Source organism: Panthera pardus, unplaced genomic scaffold (genome assembly GCF_024362965.1).
Source record: "Panthera pardus isolate Hobbes unplaced genomic scaffold, ASM2436296v1 HiC_scaffold_13, whole genome shotgun sequence".
In the NCBI taxonomy this organism is placed as follows: Eukaryota; Metazoa; Chordata; class Mammalia; order Carnivora; family Felidae; genus Panthera; species Panthera pardus.
Window position 1 is genome coordinate 16,711,849 of NW_026526688.1, and position 19,096 is coordinate 16,730,944.

At 39.3% G+C, this 19,096-nt stretch overlaps 1 protein-coding gene and 1 long non-coding RNA gene across 6 annotated transcripts in view; one reads left to right on the forward strand and one right to left on the reverse strand.

Moving 5' to 3' along the window:
- PDLIM3 (PDZ and LIM domain 3) overlaps positions 1 to 9,340 on the reverse strand; it is a 30,277-nt gene extending 20,937 nt beyond the window's left edge. For 2 of the 3 annotated variants that reach the window (XM_019422263.2, XM_019422261.2), the window contains exons 1-2: positions 9,119 to 9,339; positions 657 to 808 (exon numbers count right to left, since the gene is read on the reverse strand). In XM_019422263.2, coding sequence (XP_019277808.1) covers positions 657 to 808; positions 9,119 to 9,211 — 245 coding nt within the window. In that variant the 5' untranslated portion in view covers positions 9,212 to 9,339. Of the gene's footprint in view, positions 1 to 656; positions 809 to 9,118 lie in introns of all 3 variants that reach the window. The other variant, XM_019422262.2, reaches the window with a different exon arrangement.
- LOC109250997 (uncharacterized) overlaps positions 1 to 19,096 on the forward strand; it is a 190,681-nt gene that overhangs the window by 3,292 nt on the left and 168,293 nt on the right. For all 3 annotated transcript variants that reach the window (XR_002073299.2, XR_008421551.1, XR_008421550.1), the window contains exons 2-3: positions 172 to 273; positions 12,722 to 12,816. This is a non-coding gene — a long non-coding RNA (uncharacterized LOC109250997). The remainder of the gene's footprint in view (positions 1 to 171; positions 274 to 12,721; positions 12,817 to 19,096) is intronic.

The window sequence follows — 19,096 nt, forward strand, 5'->3', positions numbered from 1 at the left end:
GTTGGGAATACAATAACAGCAGGATAAACACACACTAACAACCACTATTTAATGTGAAAACATTATTTTCACAATGGGCTATGGCAAGAGATCAGGTTCAATTTCCTAATTTTTTTTTTTTTTGTTGTTGTTGTTAGAAATGTCTCATTCTCTAACACTCTCACTCCACAGGCACTCTTATACCTGGTCAGATTCTTCTGGGCTGAATTCTGTACAAAACAGCCAATGGCATACAGGGTATTAGCAACTGGTTTTCAACATGATCACATTTTGGTAAGTCAAGAGATTCTTTTGGAGAATCTTTAAATTCCATCCCATTCTCTACTGCATTTAGAACAACAGTACAAGTAGCTGTCCTGTACATTGTTTCTGTGGCCAGTACCTTTAATGGTGCTATTAACAGGAAAAAGAATTCTTTTAGCCTCTTTCATTATTGTGACATTCCAAAGAATTCTTTTCAGAAATAGTTTGTTAGCAACTACTAGACTGACATCAGTGAAGAACAGACCAAAGTGGCTGATATGTTTAAAAAAAGCCAGTCAAAATTCTAGGCCCTGTGACACTCCTTTGCACTGGGAGGATGAAATCATTTCTAGTTCTAGTTCAGGTTCTCCTGCAAAACAGATCACATTTTAACACCATTAATTAAAGAGCACCTGTCAATTTTGAGGCACAGCTGGTGGCCTGCTGCTTTAATCCTGTCCTGTGCATCCGCGTGAGTCATGGACTCTGTACCAAAGCCATCAATAGCCAGGATGACATCTCCTGGACACAGGTGGGCAGCTGCCGCCTTGCTTCCCGGAGTAATCTGGAAGAAATCATGGCATCATTTAAAAACCAACATTCTGCACTATCTTGAGTTTTGTGACTGACATTTATATCTTCAGCTTGGTAACATTTTAAATGTTTCACTGGGCAGGGAATTTTATTTTTTTAATTTTTTTTATTTTTTAATATATGAAATTTACTGTCAAATTGGTTTCCATACAACACCCAGTGCTCATCCCAAAAGGGGCCCTCCTCAATACCCATCACCCACCCTCCCCTCCCTCCCACCCCCCATCAACCCTCAGTTCTCAGTTTTTAAGAGTCTCTTATGCTTTGGCTCTCTCCCACTCTATCTTTTTTTTTTTTTTTCCTTCCCCTCCCGCATGGGTTTCTGTTAAGTTTCTCGGGATCCACATAAGAGTGAAACCATATGGTATCTGTCTTTCTCTGTATGACTTATTTCACTTAGCATCACACTCTCCAGTTCCATCCACGTTGTTACAAAGGGCCATATTTCATTCTTTCTCATTGCCACGTAGTACTCCATTGTGTATATAAACCACAATTTCTTTATCCATTCATCAGTTGATGGACATTTAGGCTCTTTCCACAATTTGGCTGTTGTTGAGAGTGCTGCTATAAACATTGGGGTACAAGTTGGGCAGGGAATTTTAAATCTAACTTAAAATAACTCTTAATTGGTCAATTGTGTTAGCTCTATTTTTCCACCATGCTAAATATTTTTGTTTTTTACTAATGACATGTCATCTATAATGACCTCTCTTATTCTCTTTTAAAACATCTTCCTTAAATCCCTGCTTGAATCATATTTTCTTTGCTTTAAACAAAACAGTTCATTCTTTAGGTATTATTTCACCCATAACTCTCTATTTGGGAATACAACTCCCCCAAATTAGGGAGCTTTTGTATTTGAATTGAAACTACTGTAGCATCCCTATAAGTAATGATCTTTGAAATTCATATGAAGGGGGATATAGGCTGTAGAAAGCTAGAAAGAGAATGACTCCTGCATTGATAAGAAGAAGCCATATAATATACAAAATTATAACCTTTAATGAACTATTCAGAGAGCTAAAGCTGCAGGGCAACCAACTGGCCTGGGATCCAAGGAAAGACAGGTGCCTCCACAGAAAGTAAGCAACTTGTATCACTGTATCAGAGCATAGAGGAACATGGGACCACCATTTTAGCCATAAAGAAGAATTCAGTCAAAATTATGAACAAATTACTAAAGTTAGCATTGAGATTCGAGAACCCTTGGGGATGGCAGACACAGGGAAGTTTGCATCCATAAACAATCTCTTCTCCATGAATGAAAAACAGATTGAACAAATAAAAACAACTAACAAGATGCTAAATTTTAATTGAACCTTATCAGTAATTACATTAAATGTAAATGGTCTAACCATATTCTGATGTTTTAACAGAGATTGTCAAACTAGGTAAAAAAAAAAAAAATCCAGTTTTATGCTATCTACAAGAAACCCACATGGATTTCTTTTTTGGGAGGGTGGGCTGGGGGGATGAAAGGAATACTTAATGGGAAATGTATGGTTATTAAATGTTTAAAAGATAGCAAATTAGAAATTATTACCATATTGAGTATTCAGTGTTTGACTGCTATACCTACTCCCTTTCTGGGTAAATCCCAATTATTTACAACCACCTAATAGTCCTTACCTGGTTTTATCCTACCTACTTCTCTAACATCATCTTACACCATTCCTGCTCCCATCACCCACTGTGCTGTAGCTATTGCAGTTTCCTTTTAGTTCCTCAAATAGGGCAACCCTCTTCAGGGCTTCACATGCACTGTTCTTTTTGCCCAAAGTGTTTCCCCCACTCTTCACCCAGTTGCTTCTCCTCATCCTTTAGGTCTAGACTTAAATATCACATTCTCAAAGAGACTTCCCCAAACATCTGAAGTAGCTTCTCCAGACCCTCCCCCATCATTCTCCACCATTACATTTTATTCACTTCCTTCCTGAAGACAATTTGTATTTTAATGTTTGTTTATTTACTTGTGTATTGTCTTGGCAACCAGACTGGAAGTTCTTGAGAATATCTATAGTAGCATGTATATTTCTAATACATTGCAGCGTATATTCCAGTGTTTAGAATTAATGGATAATTAAAAATGAATGAAGTGGATATTTAAATAAGCTCATGGAACAAAAAGACCTACTCCCTACAGAACCAAAGATTATAGCTATTAATGTCAACCCATCATTGGTACATCTGCACATTTCCACTGTTTAGAGGAGAAGAATGCATAGGACTTGACTTAAACCTCTAACTGCTCCAGGAATAAACTAGGTTGTTTTTAATATTTTACTTGAGGATAGTCATTCATTCATTTTCTTTCTCTATTTACTTAATCTAGCTATCAGTTCTGTTTAACATTGTTGCTCTAAGGGATATCCAAGTTTCGTCTAAATGAATAAAATTGCTGCGGTAATAAATTCTCATACTTTGAGATCTTCAGTCTCATCACTAAAATATTTGTTGTACTCACTTCAATTCTGTGATCATGTCACTATAGTGATTGTCATCATTTTGTGATAGGAACAGTTAATAGAAGCTTGGTGAAGACAATGGGGATTATTAGATCTCAGCCTTTGGGAGACATTTCATAGCTGTTTTCCATTTGGAAATTCTCCCAGACACAGAACTGTTAGAAGAATAAAAGTTTCCATCCCTAGTGTCACTTGCAGGGATAAAAATAATATTAAACTTTTAATTTTCTCTAGCTATAGTTTGTCAACATCAGTACTATCTATTTTTAAACTCCTAAGACCAGAAGTCTTTTCTTTGAGTTAGAACATGTTAGAACCTGGGGTTCTTGCCTGTCATAAAGACTCCCATCATACCCTAAATGCCTGGAATCACAAATCATACACTCTAGGAGAGGAACGAGGGAATTTGTGTTTCAACAAATGCCTCGGGTGATTTCCATTATTCATATCAATGTATTGTTTGGGTCCATTTGGAAAAAAAACTAATTTAAATCACAGGTAAAGCATCTATAATATTCTACTTACTGCAGGAGACAGGAGGGAAGCACAAGATATGGCCGTGGTGACACATTTATGTTAAGGATAAAAATGATTAAAATAGTTATGAACAAGGCAAGTATATACTAAAGGGCTGTGCTGTGGGGTATGAGTCAAAATAGTGAGAGAGCCCGTTGTTCAGTTGTTCTCTGTTGCCTGCAAATAAACTCCAATGATCTACCTGGCATCTAAAGCCCTCTGGTGCCTGGCTGTAATCTACATTTCTAGGGCCATACCTCAGACCAATCATATCAGAAGCTCTATACATAGCGCCTGGGCATGAGTATTTTCACAAGTTATCTGGGTGAATCTACTGTGCAGCTGGGGTTGAGAACTATTATTGGTATTGTAATACTGAGAACTATTATCTCACTGAATTCTCAAGACACTCTTTTAAGATGAGAAAACTGATGCTCTCAGAGTAGAAGAAGCTTGCTTAGGGTCACACATCCTGTGAAAATCTGTAATTCCTTGTAGGTCTAACTCTGCAGCTCAAGTTCTTTCACCATCCTACAAGGCCCCTCCTGCAGGCAGTCTTTGCCCTGACTCCTCCTACCCTTGGCCATACTTTTCGCACGGAATCCTGGACAGGCTGTGTCATAGAATCCTGGACAGGCTGTGTTATGTATGTATTATGTCCCTTCTCCTATTCGAGCGTCTCAGGGGTGTAGAAACCCATTACATTATAACTGTATCCCCCACAGTGCCTTCCACATACAGTACATTCTGCAATCAATAGATATTTGTGGGATATTTGTGCAATTAACAGATATTTCTGCAATTAATAGATAATTAATAATGAATGTTATGAACATATGAACCAGCACTGCCATGCAGACATGTCTTTGGTCGAATAAAATTCAACAGGTTGTCCCATTGACCTTCCTACTGCACTTGAATCCTGGTAAAGGATTGCATTCAACTGTAAGCATTTCTTTCTAAAAACTCAAATTTCAAATATAGTTTATATTGGAGTAACATACTTTTCTATGTTCAAGCCTGCAAAACTTAAGAATACAGTAACATTTTCTATATTGGTACCCAAGTCCATATAGTGTTCTCAGTTAGCCGTGATCTTGGCCGGACTGTGCTCTGAATAGGAAGGAGGGAGGAGGAGGGGGAGGGAGAGGCATTGAGTGGGAAAGTACATACCAGTATCAGATGTATACAATAATTTTACATCTCATACACAAAAGAAACTTGTACTTTATTCCAAACTGGACCATTTGTGCAAACAAACCATCTGTAACTTGGCCGTGATAGCAGATCCACCTTCTGGGTGGTCCAAACATTTAAAAAAAGAAAGAGACTCCTTAGAATCTTCTTGCCAGAAAAAGAAAAGCTGCTCACTTAGAGATGTGAGCCTCAGATTTATTCTGCGAAATGCAGAGGCCAGTAATGTATGGTGTTTGCAGTAACAACCCTTCCACATACACAACGGAAATTCATATTGCACCTGGCATAGCACACCTATTGCCTAGAAACTATTTTCCTACAGATTGTGCGTATCACAACCCACTGCTAATTTTTTGTCAAGGGTGCCTGGAGTTTGGTTTACCTTACTTCTGATGTCTTTTATGATACAAATCAACCCAGCTGATTAAGTGGATTGCCAATGGTTTCTGGAGTGGGGACCCTTTGCCCTACCTAATTCTGTGAATTGTAATATCAATTGCTAGAGAGAGTCACACTGGCAACCCCCTGCCCCAACTCTAGTGGAGTAGAGGCCCACCGTCTAGGAGCATTTGCATTTGCAGAGTGTGGAGCAAGGAGGGAAGGCCATAGCTTGCTGCAAGACAAAAGCCGATTTGACTTGAGGCACGTGTCTCATTTATAGGAATTTTGGTGGTATTAAGTCTAGGCATTGGTTTCTCAATTCTTTGCATACTCAGGAACTTAGCTCACACAGACAGAACAATTAACAATAAAACAATTCTCACTTATCTTTATTGTAGAATATTTTGAGCATACAATCTGCACCTATTGTGATAATAATAGTTACATCAAAAGCGAACAATTTAAACAATCATTCATGTCATGTCTATATTCCGTGCTCAGCACTGAGTGGCCCCTAAATTTTAGAAGTTCCTGCCTTCGGGGAGCATGCAACTTGTGGGATACCGATGTACTGAAACATCTGTGGCACAAAGCATGGTATAAAGGAGAGGTTGTAGGGCAAAAGCTATGGTAAGCAAATGGATGAAATGCTTGTTATTACAAGAATACTATGGGAGTGGTATTTGATTGGGTTTCCATAGGCACAGAGGACAGTGGGGTAGAGTGAGGAGGAGAAATCTGGAGAAAAATGATGGGTGTAGATGTGGTAGAGAAATCTCAGTCGTCCAGGGCAGTGACACAAATGCCGGTCAACCTATGCAGGGCGAGGAGGAAAGGGAGAGAGAAGGAAGAGAGAGGGAGGAAACGAAGTTGGAAACTTGAGTTGGGAAGAGGGCGGAGGCCGGGAATGTGAGCAAAGACCACACATTTTATTCTCTCTAAACTGGTGTCGCCATTGAAGGATTTTTAAGAAGGGGGAAGAGAGAAGCCCTCCCCAAGGCAGCTGGTAGGAAGATACAGAGTGAGTCTGGGAGGGCAGACAAAGAGCTCGGTGTGAGGTCACGGAAGCTTGAAGAGGGACAGTGGTGGAAAAAGAGGGACATGGTAGATGTTAAAGATTGGGAACCAGTAGGACCGGGCGGTGAAGCGGATGGCGCAAAACACCTGGTGGCAAAGATCTGCACAACAAGCAAGATTCTTCTTAAATGTGTGGACTTCAGAATGCAGGCTTTGGAGGCAGGCAGGGCGAGTGTCAAGTTCCGTCCACTTGTGATCGTCAGCAGGTTAATGAAATTCTTGAAGCTGCATTCTCTCATGTGCAAAAAGGTATCACTACTACTTCTCTTACAGGATTATTATGAGATTTAAGTGAGTTAGTGCATATAAAGGGCTAAGGAGCATGCCCAGGAAGCAAAGGAGTGCACTAACACACATACAATCATACCAATACCGGTCCGTACAATACAAAAATGATACAAGCAATAGAATTTTACTGTGGTTTTTTTTTTTTTTTTTTTTTTGAGATCTTTATTTATTTTTGAGGGGGAGGGGAGCAACAGAGAGAGAAGGAGACACAGGATCCAAACCGGGCTCCAGGCTCTGAGCTGTCAGCACAGAGCCTGGTGAGGGGATGTGAGTTCATGACCTGAGCCGAAGTCGGATGCTCAACCGACTGAGCCACCCAGGCACCCCGAATTTTACTGTTTAATTACAACACTGATCATTCGTTTTGTGTAATATCTTTTAGTGTTGTTACAAGTGATTTTTACTGTTCTTATAATTTTAATGGAAATATTCTCAGTTAGGTGTTCACGATGGCAAAAAAGTTCAAGTGAATATATTTTCATTTACTCAATATGAATCTGTCATGCGCATGGTTTGGGGAGCACTTGGAATACAAAATAGCTGAATTTTACCTGCTATTCTTGAATTAAATTAATTGAAGAGAAAAGGCAGAGTCCAATGAAATAATCATTTATGGTCACGCATTGTTATTGAACCATGTCAAAATGAGTGATACAAATTAGTAATGAATCAAAAATTCAAGTATGAATTGGCCTCCCAAATAATAATTGTCGTGTCAACTACATTTGCCAATAGCTCCAGTGGCAAAATATAAGTACTGCTTTAAAATAAACGTTATTTATAATGTCAACAATGCAAAATTTCAAACATAAGATTAATCATATTGATGTGTTACGTAGTAATAGCAAGATATTTCTTTTATAAATCACTTAAGAGATTTTGGTGACGAAATTATTTCTTTAGTGTTTACTATGAGTTATCCTTTGTTAAGATTCAAGAGCTTATTTCCTTTCATCTAAGCAAATGAAAACTGCTTCAGAAACTTTAAAAATATTTCTTAGTAGAGATAATGGAAACCGTTTTGGTTGGTAAATCCATAAAAGGCATTCATTGCTTGGCCCAGATCACTGAACCATTTTCTGCTTAATTTACTTAGGAACTTTTTTGGAGGTATGTTAAGTTTTCATGTCTCATACAAAAACACATGTCAGATGTGTTTATATGTTTTCAAAAAATGTAAAACAAAGCTTGAAATGTTCCATGGTATGCGTATGTATATATGTATGGTACATGTTGTGAGATATTTTAAAAAGACATTGGTTCCCCAAACTCATAGATATATAAGTAAAGCAGAATTTAAAAGGTATTACCTTGATTAAAACTCTATAGGAGTAAGTCAGCTTATAAAGTATACGTTTATAAAATACACTATAAGCAGTAAAGAAGAAAACATAAGAAAAGTATAATATTCTGAAAGTTTATGCTTTTTGATTATGTTTAATATACCTTATATTGATAATTGAAGTAATAATTTTCTATTAAGACAGACACTTGTGTTAGAAAAAAAAATCAACTAGACAAATCACTTATTTACTGACAGGACAGAAATCCCGAAATTTCCTTTTTCTTTCTTTCTTTCTTTTTTTTTTTTTTTCAAATTAGACAATACTCCAGGGAATATTAAGTAAGGAAAGCTGGACTCTGATAATAAAGTACTATTTTCAGAGTTACTAGGCTGAATGTGACTTTCCATCAGGTAAACTAAACTATCTGACGGGTTTTCTTTGTAGTTTGAGTTATAAGGTGATGATTCCTAAGCCAAATTCCCAGCTTTGGAAAATATTTATTCAAAATGCCTGGAAACCTAGGAAAACACGTGCATAATATTTTCCCCGTCTGGGCTGATATGAGCGGTTCCAACTTGGCCGACCCAGGTTGTGCCCTGCGATCAGCGCTGTGTCGAAGTTTTCATCCGTAGGAGAAAAGCGCTCACGTGCGCGTTTGGCTCTGAGGAACCACCGCCAATGTCAGTCATCCCTCCCTCCTTCCTGGGACCTCATTTCTTTTGTTACTGAAAGGAAACGGGGGTTCGAGAGCAGAAGCCCCCACGCCCCCACCCCTCGCAGCCTAGCCTTCTCGGAGCCCAGGGGAATCACGCTGTCAGTTCACCTCTCCTGGAAAGTTGCTGGGGACCGAGAGGATGCAGAGACCATTGGAGCGGACTTTGTAAATTCTCGTGAGTTGCCCTGCATCCTCCCAGCTGCTTTGCCAAGTTGCTACCGCCCCTCGAACTGTGAGCCCGAAGCGGAGGACCCACACCCAGCGCACCCGGGGCTTGCTGGCCACTCTCCGCTCCTGGGCAACCCTCCGCACGCCAGCCCCCGACTCGCAGCGAAAGAACCGAAAACACCTACCCTGGTGATGACCAAAGGCTGGTTGAAGTCTATGCCCCCCGAGAGTCTGAAGCCCCAGGGCGCGGGGCCCGGAAGAACCACGTTCTGGGGCATGGTGCTCTTGGCGTGGTGGCCTTGGCTCCCAGGGACCGGGGCGCAGCGAGGGGTGGCCCTGCCCGCGGCAAGTGTCCCCGAGCAGGACAGCCACTCCGCTCCCCAGAAAGTGCCCTCGCCCCGATTGCGGCCGGGGAGCTTTATCCCCGCTCCCGAGTGACGTCACTGGCCTACCCGCGTCCCCACCCCCTCCCACCAAGGAGAGCTCCAACTTTGGAAGAAAGAGACGCGCCAGACCCGCGGGAGTTTACCGACGCGCACCGGCTGGGTGCAGCCTCCCAGACCACTCTGGCCGGCGCTGGAGGAGGCTTCGGGTTACAACCTCCAGTGGTCTCTTAAAGTAACACCTGTCCTCCTGTTTATCTTCGACGCGGAGCTCAGCAGTGCGCTTCATTCGGAGTTAAAAGCACTGAAAGCACAGCTTCTATGCTTCCAGTGAAAATGAAACAAAAGCTTCATAAATGCAGTTAGTTGTTTAGCAATTTTGAGTGAGCTAATATTTACTTATTAGCTGTGTGACCTTGGTTAAGTTACCTAACGTCCTTAAGTCTCAGTTTCTTCATCTGTAAAATAGGAGTCATAATTGTACTTCTCTCAGGTTATCTTGAGAATTAAATAAGCTATTTCTGCCTAGTGGCTGGCACAGCATCAATAATTATTAAGCATTTCTGCAATTAAGTACACATAGTCACATTTATTGATGGGTATATATGATATACATTAACATGTATACACATATATTCAAAACCTATTTTTTAAAACAAAGAAATATACAAGTGAAAATGTCATGCAAACATACTCAGTCCAGTGAGCGTTTAAAAGCATACGTTAGCACCTGGGTGGCTCAGCCGGTTAAGCCCCCTACCTCGGCTCAAGTCATGATTTCATGGTTCATGGGACCGATCCCTCCATAGGGCTCTGTGCTCATAGTGCAGACTGCCCCTTCCCCGCTCGCTCTCGAAAATAAATATTTAAGAGTATACACGAGAAGATGATTCATCACTATACTGAAAATATAGTTTAATTTTGACTGGAGCAGTTGTCAACTCCCTCAAATGAAGTCTCTACACTTATTTTTTTGATGCACTTAGGAGGTGAGAATAATAGAAACCTAGGAATTGAGAGTGTCCTGTGTGGGCTTTGCAGCCAGAGTGAGGGTGCTGGGTGGAGTGCCGTGGATCAAGAGGATCCCCAAGCCAGATGAAACTGCATGGAGGAAAAGGGGGGACAAACCTTCATGGAATATCACCAGGGTTCAGGTGCTGTAGCGATTGCTGTACTGACGTGCCCTTACTTCGTCCTCAGGCCGAATCCATTAGAATGTTCTTATAATTCCTTTTCTTTTTTTTAGGTGAGAAAATTTCTTAGAAGTTGAGTAACTTGTGTAAGATCACAAACCCAGGTCCGCCTGCCACCGTTGTCTGCCTGGTGTAGATGTCAAGGCCGGGAGAGTCTGGGGAGGGTCCAGGCATAGGTTCCTTCCTCAGCGTGGAATCGAGTGTTTCTGGCGTTAGAACCCAGGACGTTCCCATTCACAAGGCAGGCGAGAGGGAGGAGGGCAGGCAAGTATGAAATGCTTTTAAAACGTGAGAGTGAGGATCCGGGACTTCATGCCCAATATGATAGGGCCATAATCAGTCCTGGAGACCGGAGCAGTACCTTACCTTTAATAGAGTAGTTTCTTTGGAAGTGGTTTGAAGACTGATAACGAAGAGATTCAGGAAGCTCTAAGCCAAGTATAGCAGCCTGGGGATAGTGTAAACCACAAAACCAGCATTGGCACTACTTTGCCCCCTGTGGTGAATTATATAAAAGTCCCAGGGGAGGGGCGCCTGGGTGGCTCAGTCGGTTAAGCATCAACTTCGGCTCCGGTCATGATCTCACGGTTTTGAGTTCAGGTCCCACGTTGGGCTCTGTGCTGACAGCTCAGAGCCTGGAGCCTGCTCTGGATTCTATGTCTCCTCTCTCGCACTCTGTCTCTCTCTGTCTCTCTCAAAAATAAATAAACATTAAAAAAAAAAAAAAGTCCCAGGGGATAGGTGTTTTCTGGTCTCAAACATTTTCCAGGGCCCCACCTATATCGGGTTAGACAGGAAATAAGCATCATATATTCTTGTTGATTTTGCTGGTTCGGGCTGGCTATATTGTTGCAAATCACATTTCCTCTGTCAGTCACTGATTGTGTCTGCATGGTACGCCCACACAGCCAGCAGTCAATTCAGAAAGAAAAAAATCACACAAGATATTTGGCATAGTGTAATTGTAATAACCAATTATTTATACCTCACCTGCTGAGTTGGCTTATATAACCAGTTGATTATAGGCTTTTTGCTTTCTGCCTTTTTACATGTCATTTGGGCATCATTTAGATATAAGCAACATCTGTACAACATCAATATAATACTTCATTAGTTCTTAAGGCCAATAAAATGGAAAGCAGGGACATGAAATGGGCAGTTTTTCTCTATCCTACTGTTTACTGAGGTCAGTGAGGAAGTGTTCAGAGGTGACTGTCAGGGTAGGGCTGAGAACAGCTGTGAGGGACAATTCTAAGGAAGAAGCAGTGGCCTGACCCTAATCACTCCTAGAGGTTTCTGCTTTTGGTTGGGTCCTATTCTAAGAAAAGTGCTTTCTGGATGACCCTTTCATAATTTTCTTTTTGTATCTCCCTTCTTAAAGGATTATGATAGTAGAGATAAAAACAGAAGGACCAATTGGAAAAAAAAATTATGATAAACTATTTATGGTTCTGTTAAATACGACTTTTGTGATTATTGTTATAAACCGTGTTTAGAGAGTCCTTTAACATTTTCTTTTTAGAAAAGGGTCAGTAAAGGGGCGCCTGAGTGGTTCAGTTGGTTAAGCATCCGACTCTTGATTTCGACTCAGGTCTGATCTCACAGTTCATGAGATCGAGCCCCTCATCAGACTCTGTGCTATCAGATTGTCTTTCTTGGGATTCTCTCTCTCCCTCTTTCTCTCTGCCCCTTCCTCACTTGTGCATGTGCTCTCTCTCTCTCTCAAAATAAATAAACTCAAAAAAAGAGAGAAAGTAGGTAAAATTGTTCATTCTCCTCTTCCATAACTGGAAAACTCTCCTGTTGGTAAAAAAAAATCATCTCTTCTTTTTAAATTCTCAAACCTATAATTTTAACCTAGAACTCTCATCTATTTTCTGATCTTGTTTTTCTAACCACTTAATGGTACATGTACAATCCAACCTGTTCAAACCCAAATCCATCATTTTCTTTACTCACCTTAAGCTGGTTTCCTGGTCCCTATGCCTCCCAATTTCCTCATTTCTGTTCATTTGTCTACTATTGTAAATGGTTTGTAGGATAGATGCTGTACATTTTGCCTCTTCTTTATTTCCTATATGTCAAATGTCACTGTGTATTGTGGTTTTATTCAGTCACTCATTTGTTCATTCAACAAGCATTCACTGGGCATCTATGACATGCCAGGCACTGGGAATACAATGATAAACAAGGTCCACTTTCTGTCCTCTAGGAGCCACTAATAAACAAGGGAGATGGAGATGTGAAATGTGATCGCGTTATGTGATGAGTGCCGAGTCAGCATTCTATACACTGGTGAAAAATGAGGTAATCAAGTCTTCTTGGGGAAGGTGTCAAGGAGTGTTACCAGAAGAAGGGACATTAGGGCTGGATTTTGAAGGGTAAATAAGAATTTTCTAGGTGACTGGGAATTGAAAGGGGAAAAGGAAGGAGGACATTTAAAGTAGAAAAAAAAAACGTGTATAGGATGTGCAGTGGCAGGGAGGCAAGAAACAGATGGGCAAGTAATTTGGTGTGGATAGATATTAGCACACTGGGTAGGAACAGGAGACAAGGGACATAGTAGTCAGGGACTATATCAAGGGATGTTGTCTGTTACACGAACATTTTGATTTTATCTTATCGGCAACCTTTGAAGAGTTTTAAGCAACATGTATAATAATCATATTTGCATTTTACAAGCATTATTTTGGGCGTTGGGAGGATGAATCACAGTTGTAAGGGATAGGAAACAGGGAGTCAGTTTAAAACTTACAGAAGAAGATGTTGATTTGGGCAGTGGGGGGTGGAGACGAATGGGGGAGTTAGGGGAATCATTTAGAAGGATAATTGACACAATCTGAGGATAGATCTCACATGGGGAATCAGTGAGGTTAGGAGATTGGATGGTTCCAAGACTTCTTCATTTGGGTATTATGTGAATGTTGAAATTATTAACAAGGAGGAAATATATAGGAAGTACAGTAAGATATTTTTGTTTTAATGAGGCTGTGGCAGATTAAAGCGCAGTTTTGGTAATGCTAAATTTGAAATACCTATAGAATATCTGCTGTATAGTGTACTGGGTATAAAACTAAAATTTGGAGCCAGACTGCCTGAATTATATCCTTGCTGCATGATCTTAGGCAGATTATTTAACATCTTTATTAAAATGATGACAATCATAGTACTTGCCTCCTAGAGTTATTGTAAGGTTTATCTGAGTTAACAAGTATAAAATGCTTACAAGTGTTCCTGTCACATGTTAAATGCATATCATCATTTGCTATTATTAGGTTTTTACAAGGTTATGTATTGATTGGTTGATGAAAACGTTGTGACCAGAAGCTCATAGGAACCTAACCTTGTATTTCCCCTAGGAACAATGGTTCAGTATTTCCTGCCAGTATTTGGTGTTTGTGGCAGCTTTATAGAACATAACTAATGGGAATAATGAGAACTGACTATATATAATATAGAAATATGGTGTGTATCATGTCGCAGAGGTAGTCATGTGCAGTAAGCACATCTCTGATGATAAATAATTAAGGACATTCCACAGTATCCCCTGCTCACCTAAATTCCCAACTTCAGCCTTTGGAACCCAGGGTGAAGAGATTAATGCATTTAACCTTTTATCTCTTTAATTTGTATTTTGTCCTGATTGCTGTGAAATTTAGGCACATGTCGGGTCTCTAACACTTGTTTCATTTATTTTTTTTTTTTAATTAAAAAAAAAAAAAAAACCCAAAGCTATTTCATCTGTTCTCCCTTACCTCCCCACTCCCTGCCTCTGGCAATCAGAAATTGAGTTGGATTTTCTTTTTCTTTTCTTTTCTCTTCTCTTTTCTTTTTTCTTGTCTTTTCTTTTTCTTTTCTTTTCTTTTCTTTCTCTCTTTCTTTCTTTCTTTCAATTCCACATATAAGAGAGATCATATGGTATTTGTGTTTCTCTGACTTATTTCACTTAGCATAATGCTCTTAAGGTCCATGCATTTTGTCACAAATGGCAAGGTTTCATTATTTTTTATGGCTCAATAATATTACACACACACACACATCACACATCACAATTTCTTTTATTCATTCATCTATTGATGGACACTTAGATTGTTTCCATCTCATGGCTATGGTAAATAAGGCTGCAGTGAACATGGAGGTACAGATATCTTTTCAAAGTAGCATTTTTGTTTTCTTCAGATAAATAGCCAGACATGGAATTTCTAGATCATAAGGTAGTTCTATTTTCAATTTTTTGAGGAACCTACACACTTAAGAGTTGGACCAATTTACATTCCACCAACAGTGTGCAAAGGTTTCCTTTTCTCCACAATTTCACCAACACTTGTTATTTCTTGTCCTTTTGATGTTACCCATTCTGAATGGTGTGAGGTGATATTTCACTGTGGTTTTGAATTGTAATTCCCAGGTGGTTATTGATGTTTAGCATCTTTTCACGGAACTGTTGACCATCTATCTATATGTCTTCTTTTAAAAAAATGTCCTTTCAGATCTGCCCACTTTTAATTTGATTACTTGTTTGTTTTTGTTTTTGTTTTTTTACCATTGAGTTGTATGAATTCTTCATATGTTTTGGATATTAGCTTCTTTTTTATATGTTTATTTATTTATTTTGAGAGAGAGAGAGAGAGAGAGAGAGAGAGTGTGTGTGTGTGTGTGTGTGTGAGTGAGGGAGGGACAGAGAGAAAGAATCCCAAGCAGACTCTGTGCTGTCAGCATGAAGCCTATTGTGGGGCTCAATCCCAGGAACTGTAAGATCATGACCTGAGCTGAAATCAAGAGTTGGATGCTTAACTGACTGAGCCACCCAGGTGCTCCTGGATATTAGCTTCTTATCAGATATATAATTTGCAGTTATTTTATCCCATTCAGTAGCCTGCCTTTTCATTTTGCTAATAGTTTCCTTTGCTGTGCAGAAGTTTTTTGGTTTGATGTAGTCCCACTTGTTTATTTTTGCTTTTGTTGCTTTGCCTTTGGTTAAAACATCATTGCCAAGATCCATGTCAAGGAGCTTACTGCCTATATTTTCTTCCAGGAGTTTTATGGTTTCAGGTCTCGTGTTCAAGCATTTAATCCACTTGGAGTTAATTTGTGTATATGGTGTAAGGTAGTGGTCCAGTTTTTTTCTTTTACATGTCACTGTCTGGGTTTCTCAGCACCGTTTATTGAAGAAAGTGTCCTTTCCTCATTGTATATTCTTGGCTCCCATGTTGTACATTAATTGGCCATACATGTATCGGTTTATTTCTGGACTGTATTGTGTTCCAATGATCTATGTGCTTGTTTCTTTTGCCAACACCATACTGTTTTTTAATTTTTTTTAATGTTTTTATTTGTTTTTGAGACAGAGACAGAGCTTGAGCAGGGAAGGGGCAGAGAGAGAGGGAGACACAGAATCTGAAGCAGGCTCCAGGCTCTGAGCTGTCAGCACAGAGCCCGAAGCAGGGCTAGAACTCACGGACTGTGAGATCATGACCTGAGCTGAAGTCGGAGCCCAACCGACTGAACCACCCAGGCACCTCAACACCATACTGTTTTAATTATGATAGCTTTGTAATACAGTTTGAAATCAAGGAATATGATGCCTCTTACTTTGTTCTCCTTTCTCTCAAGATTGCTTTGGCAATTCAGGGTCTTTTATGGTTCCATACCAATTTAAAAATCGTTTATTCTATTTCTGTGAAAAATACCATTGGAATTGTGATAGAGATTTCATTGAATCTCTAGATTGTTTTGGGTGGTATGGACATTTTAACAGTATTAATTCTTCTAATCCACAAAAACGGAATATCTTCCCATCTATCTGTGTCTTCTTCAGTTTCTTTTATTATTGTCTTGTGGCTTTCAATATGCAGGTCTTTTACTTCCTTTGTTAAATTTATTCCTAAGTATTACTTCTTTTTGATGTGATTGTAAATGGGATTATTTTCTTAATATCTCTTTCTGATCATTCAAATTATTAGTGTAAAGAAATACAGCAGATTTTTGTGTATTGATTTTGTATCCTGTAGCAACTGAATTCGCTTATTACTTTGAACAGTTTTTTGATGGAGTCTTTTAGGTTTTCTATGTGTAATATATATCATGTGCAAATAGTGACAGTTTTACTTCTTCATTTGCTATTATTAGTAGTGATGATAGTACAATAAGCAATTGATATATAAATATAGAGCAATTGGATATAAAAGTCTAGAGATCTGGGCTTGAGATAAATATTTTAGAGCTATGTAGCTATGAATGCTAGAGTTTTTAAAAAAATGGTTGCAAATATTTTTGACATTCCTCATTAAAAAAATTTTTTTAACGTTTATTTATTTTTGAGAGACAGAGAGAGACAGAGAATGAGCAGGGGAGGAACAGAGAGAGAGGGAGACACAGAATCCGAAGCAGGCTCCAGGCTCTGAGCTGTCAGCACAGAGCCCAATGCAGGGCTTGAACCCACAAACCGTGAGATCATGACCTGAGCCGAAGTCAGTTGCTTAACTGACTGAGCCACCCAGGTGCCCCTGACATTCTTCATTTTGAGAGGTGGAGTTTATATCCCATCCATTTGAACTTGTACAGATGTGTAACTCTTAGATTACCATCAAAATATGGTGGAAATGACAGTGTGCCTTCTGAGGCTAGGTCAGGAAAGGTGATTTAACTTCTGTCTTATTGATTCTAACATTTGGGACCGAAACCTTCAGCTGCCATGTGAAAGCTCTGAGGTGCCATGCTGTGAGGAAGGCCAAGCTACATGGAAAGGTCACATGTTGGTGCTATTGTTGGTAGTCCCAGACCAGGCACCAGACAAGTGAGTTAAGATTCCATCTTCCAAAATGGATAAATTTTTAGAAACAATCTTCCAAAACTGAACTAGAAAGAAATAGAAACTCTGAGCAGACTAATTACTAGTAATGAAATTGAATCAGTCATCAAAAACTACCAAAAAATTAAAGTCCAGGTCCAGATGTATTCACAGAGTTAATACATATTCTCCTCAAACTATTCCAAAAAATGGAATAGGAAGGAAAGCTTTCAAATACATTCTACAAGGCCAGCATTACCCTGATACCAAAACCAGACCAAGGCACCATGAAAAAAGAAAACTACAGGCCAATATCCTTGAATATAGATGCAAAAATGCATAATATTAGCAAACTGTATTCAACAATAAATCAACAAGATCATTTACCACAATCAAGCAGGATTTATTCTGGAAATGCAAGGATGGTTGAATATTCATAGATCAACCAATGTGATATACCATTTAAAAATAAAGGCTAAAAATCATGTGATTATCTCAATAGATGTGAAAAAAGCATTTGACAAAATTCAATATCCATTCATGATAAAAAAAAAAAAACAAAACTCTCAACCAAGTGGGCTTAGAGGGAACATACCTCAACATAATACAGTCTAGCTATGAAAAACCCACAGCTAACATCATCCTTAATGCAGAAAAACAGAGCTTTTCCCCTAAGGTAAGGAACAAGACAAGGATGGCCACTCTCGCCACTCTATTGAACATAGTACTGGAAGTCCTAGCCACAGCAATCAGATAAGAAAAGAAATAAGAGACATATATAATGATAAAGAAGAAGTTAAACTGTCACTATTTTCAGATGACTCTGATACTATACATACAAAACCTAAAGACTCCATCAAAAACCTGTTAGACCTAATAAGCAAATTCAGTAAATTTGCAGGATACAAAATAATACCCAGCAATTTGTAGCATTTCTTTTTTCAATTAATTAACATTTATTCATATTTGAGAGACAGAGAGAGACAGAGCACGAGTGGCGAGTGGCAGAGAGAGAGGGAGACACAGAATCTGAAGCTGGCTCCAGGCTCTGAGCTGTCATCACAGAGCCCAATGCGGGGCTCAAACTCACTGACCGCGAGACCTGAGGTGAAGTTGGACACTTAACCGACTGAGCCACATGCCCCAATTTTGTAGCGTTTCTATACACTAATAACAAAGTAGCAGAAAGAGAAATTTAAAAAGAAATTCCATTTCCAAGGCTCCAGAAGTAGCACATGTGAAAAGACCTGTACTCTGAAAACCATAAAGCAATGATGAAAAAAATTGAAGATGACACAAACAAATGGAAAGATATTCCATGCTCATGGATGGGAAGAATTCATGTTATTAAAATGTCCATACTGCCCCAAACAACCTAAAGATTCAATACAATCCCTATCAAAACACCAACAGCATTTTTCACAGAACTATAACAAATAATACTAAAATTTTTATGGAACCACATAGACCCTGAGGAAGAAAAACAAAACTAGAGTTATCACAATTCCAGATTTCAAGATATACTACAAAGCTGTGGTAATCAAAACAGTATGGTACTGGGACAAAAACAGACACATAGATCAATAGAACCGAGTACACAGCCCAGAAATAAACCCATATTTAAATGGTCAGTTGACCTATGACAAAGGAGGCAAGAATATACAACTGGGAAAAGACAGTGTCTTTAAAAAAATTTTGTTTTAAATGTTTGTTCATTTTTGAGAGAGCGAGAGTGAGAAAGAGAGAGAGAGCAGAGCATGAGCAGGGGAGGGGCAGAGACAGAGGGAGACACAGAAC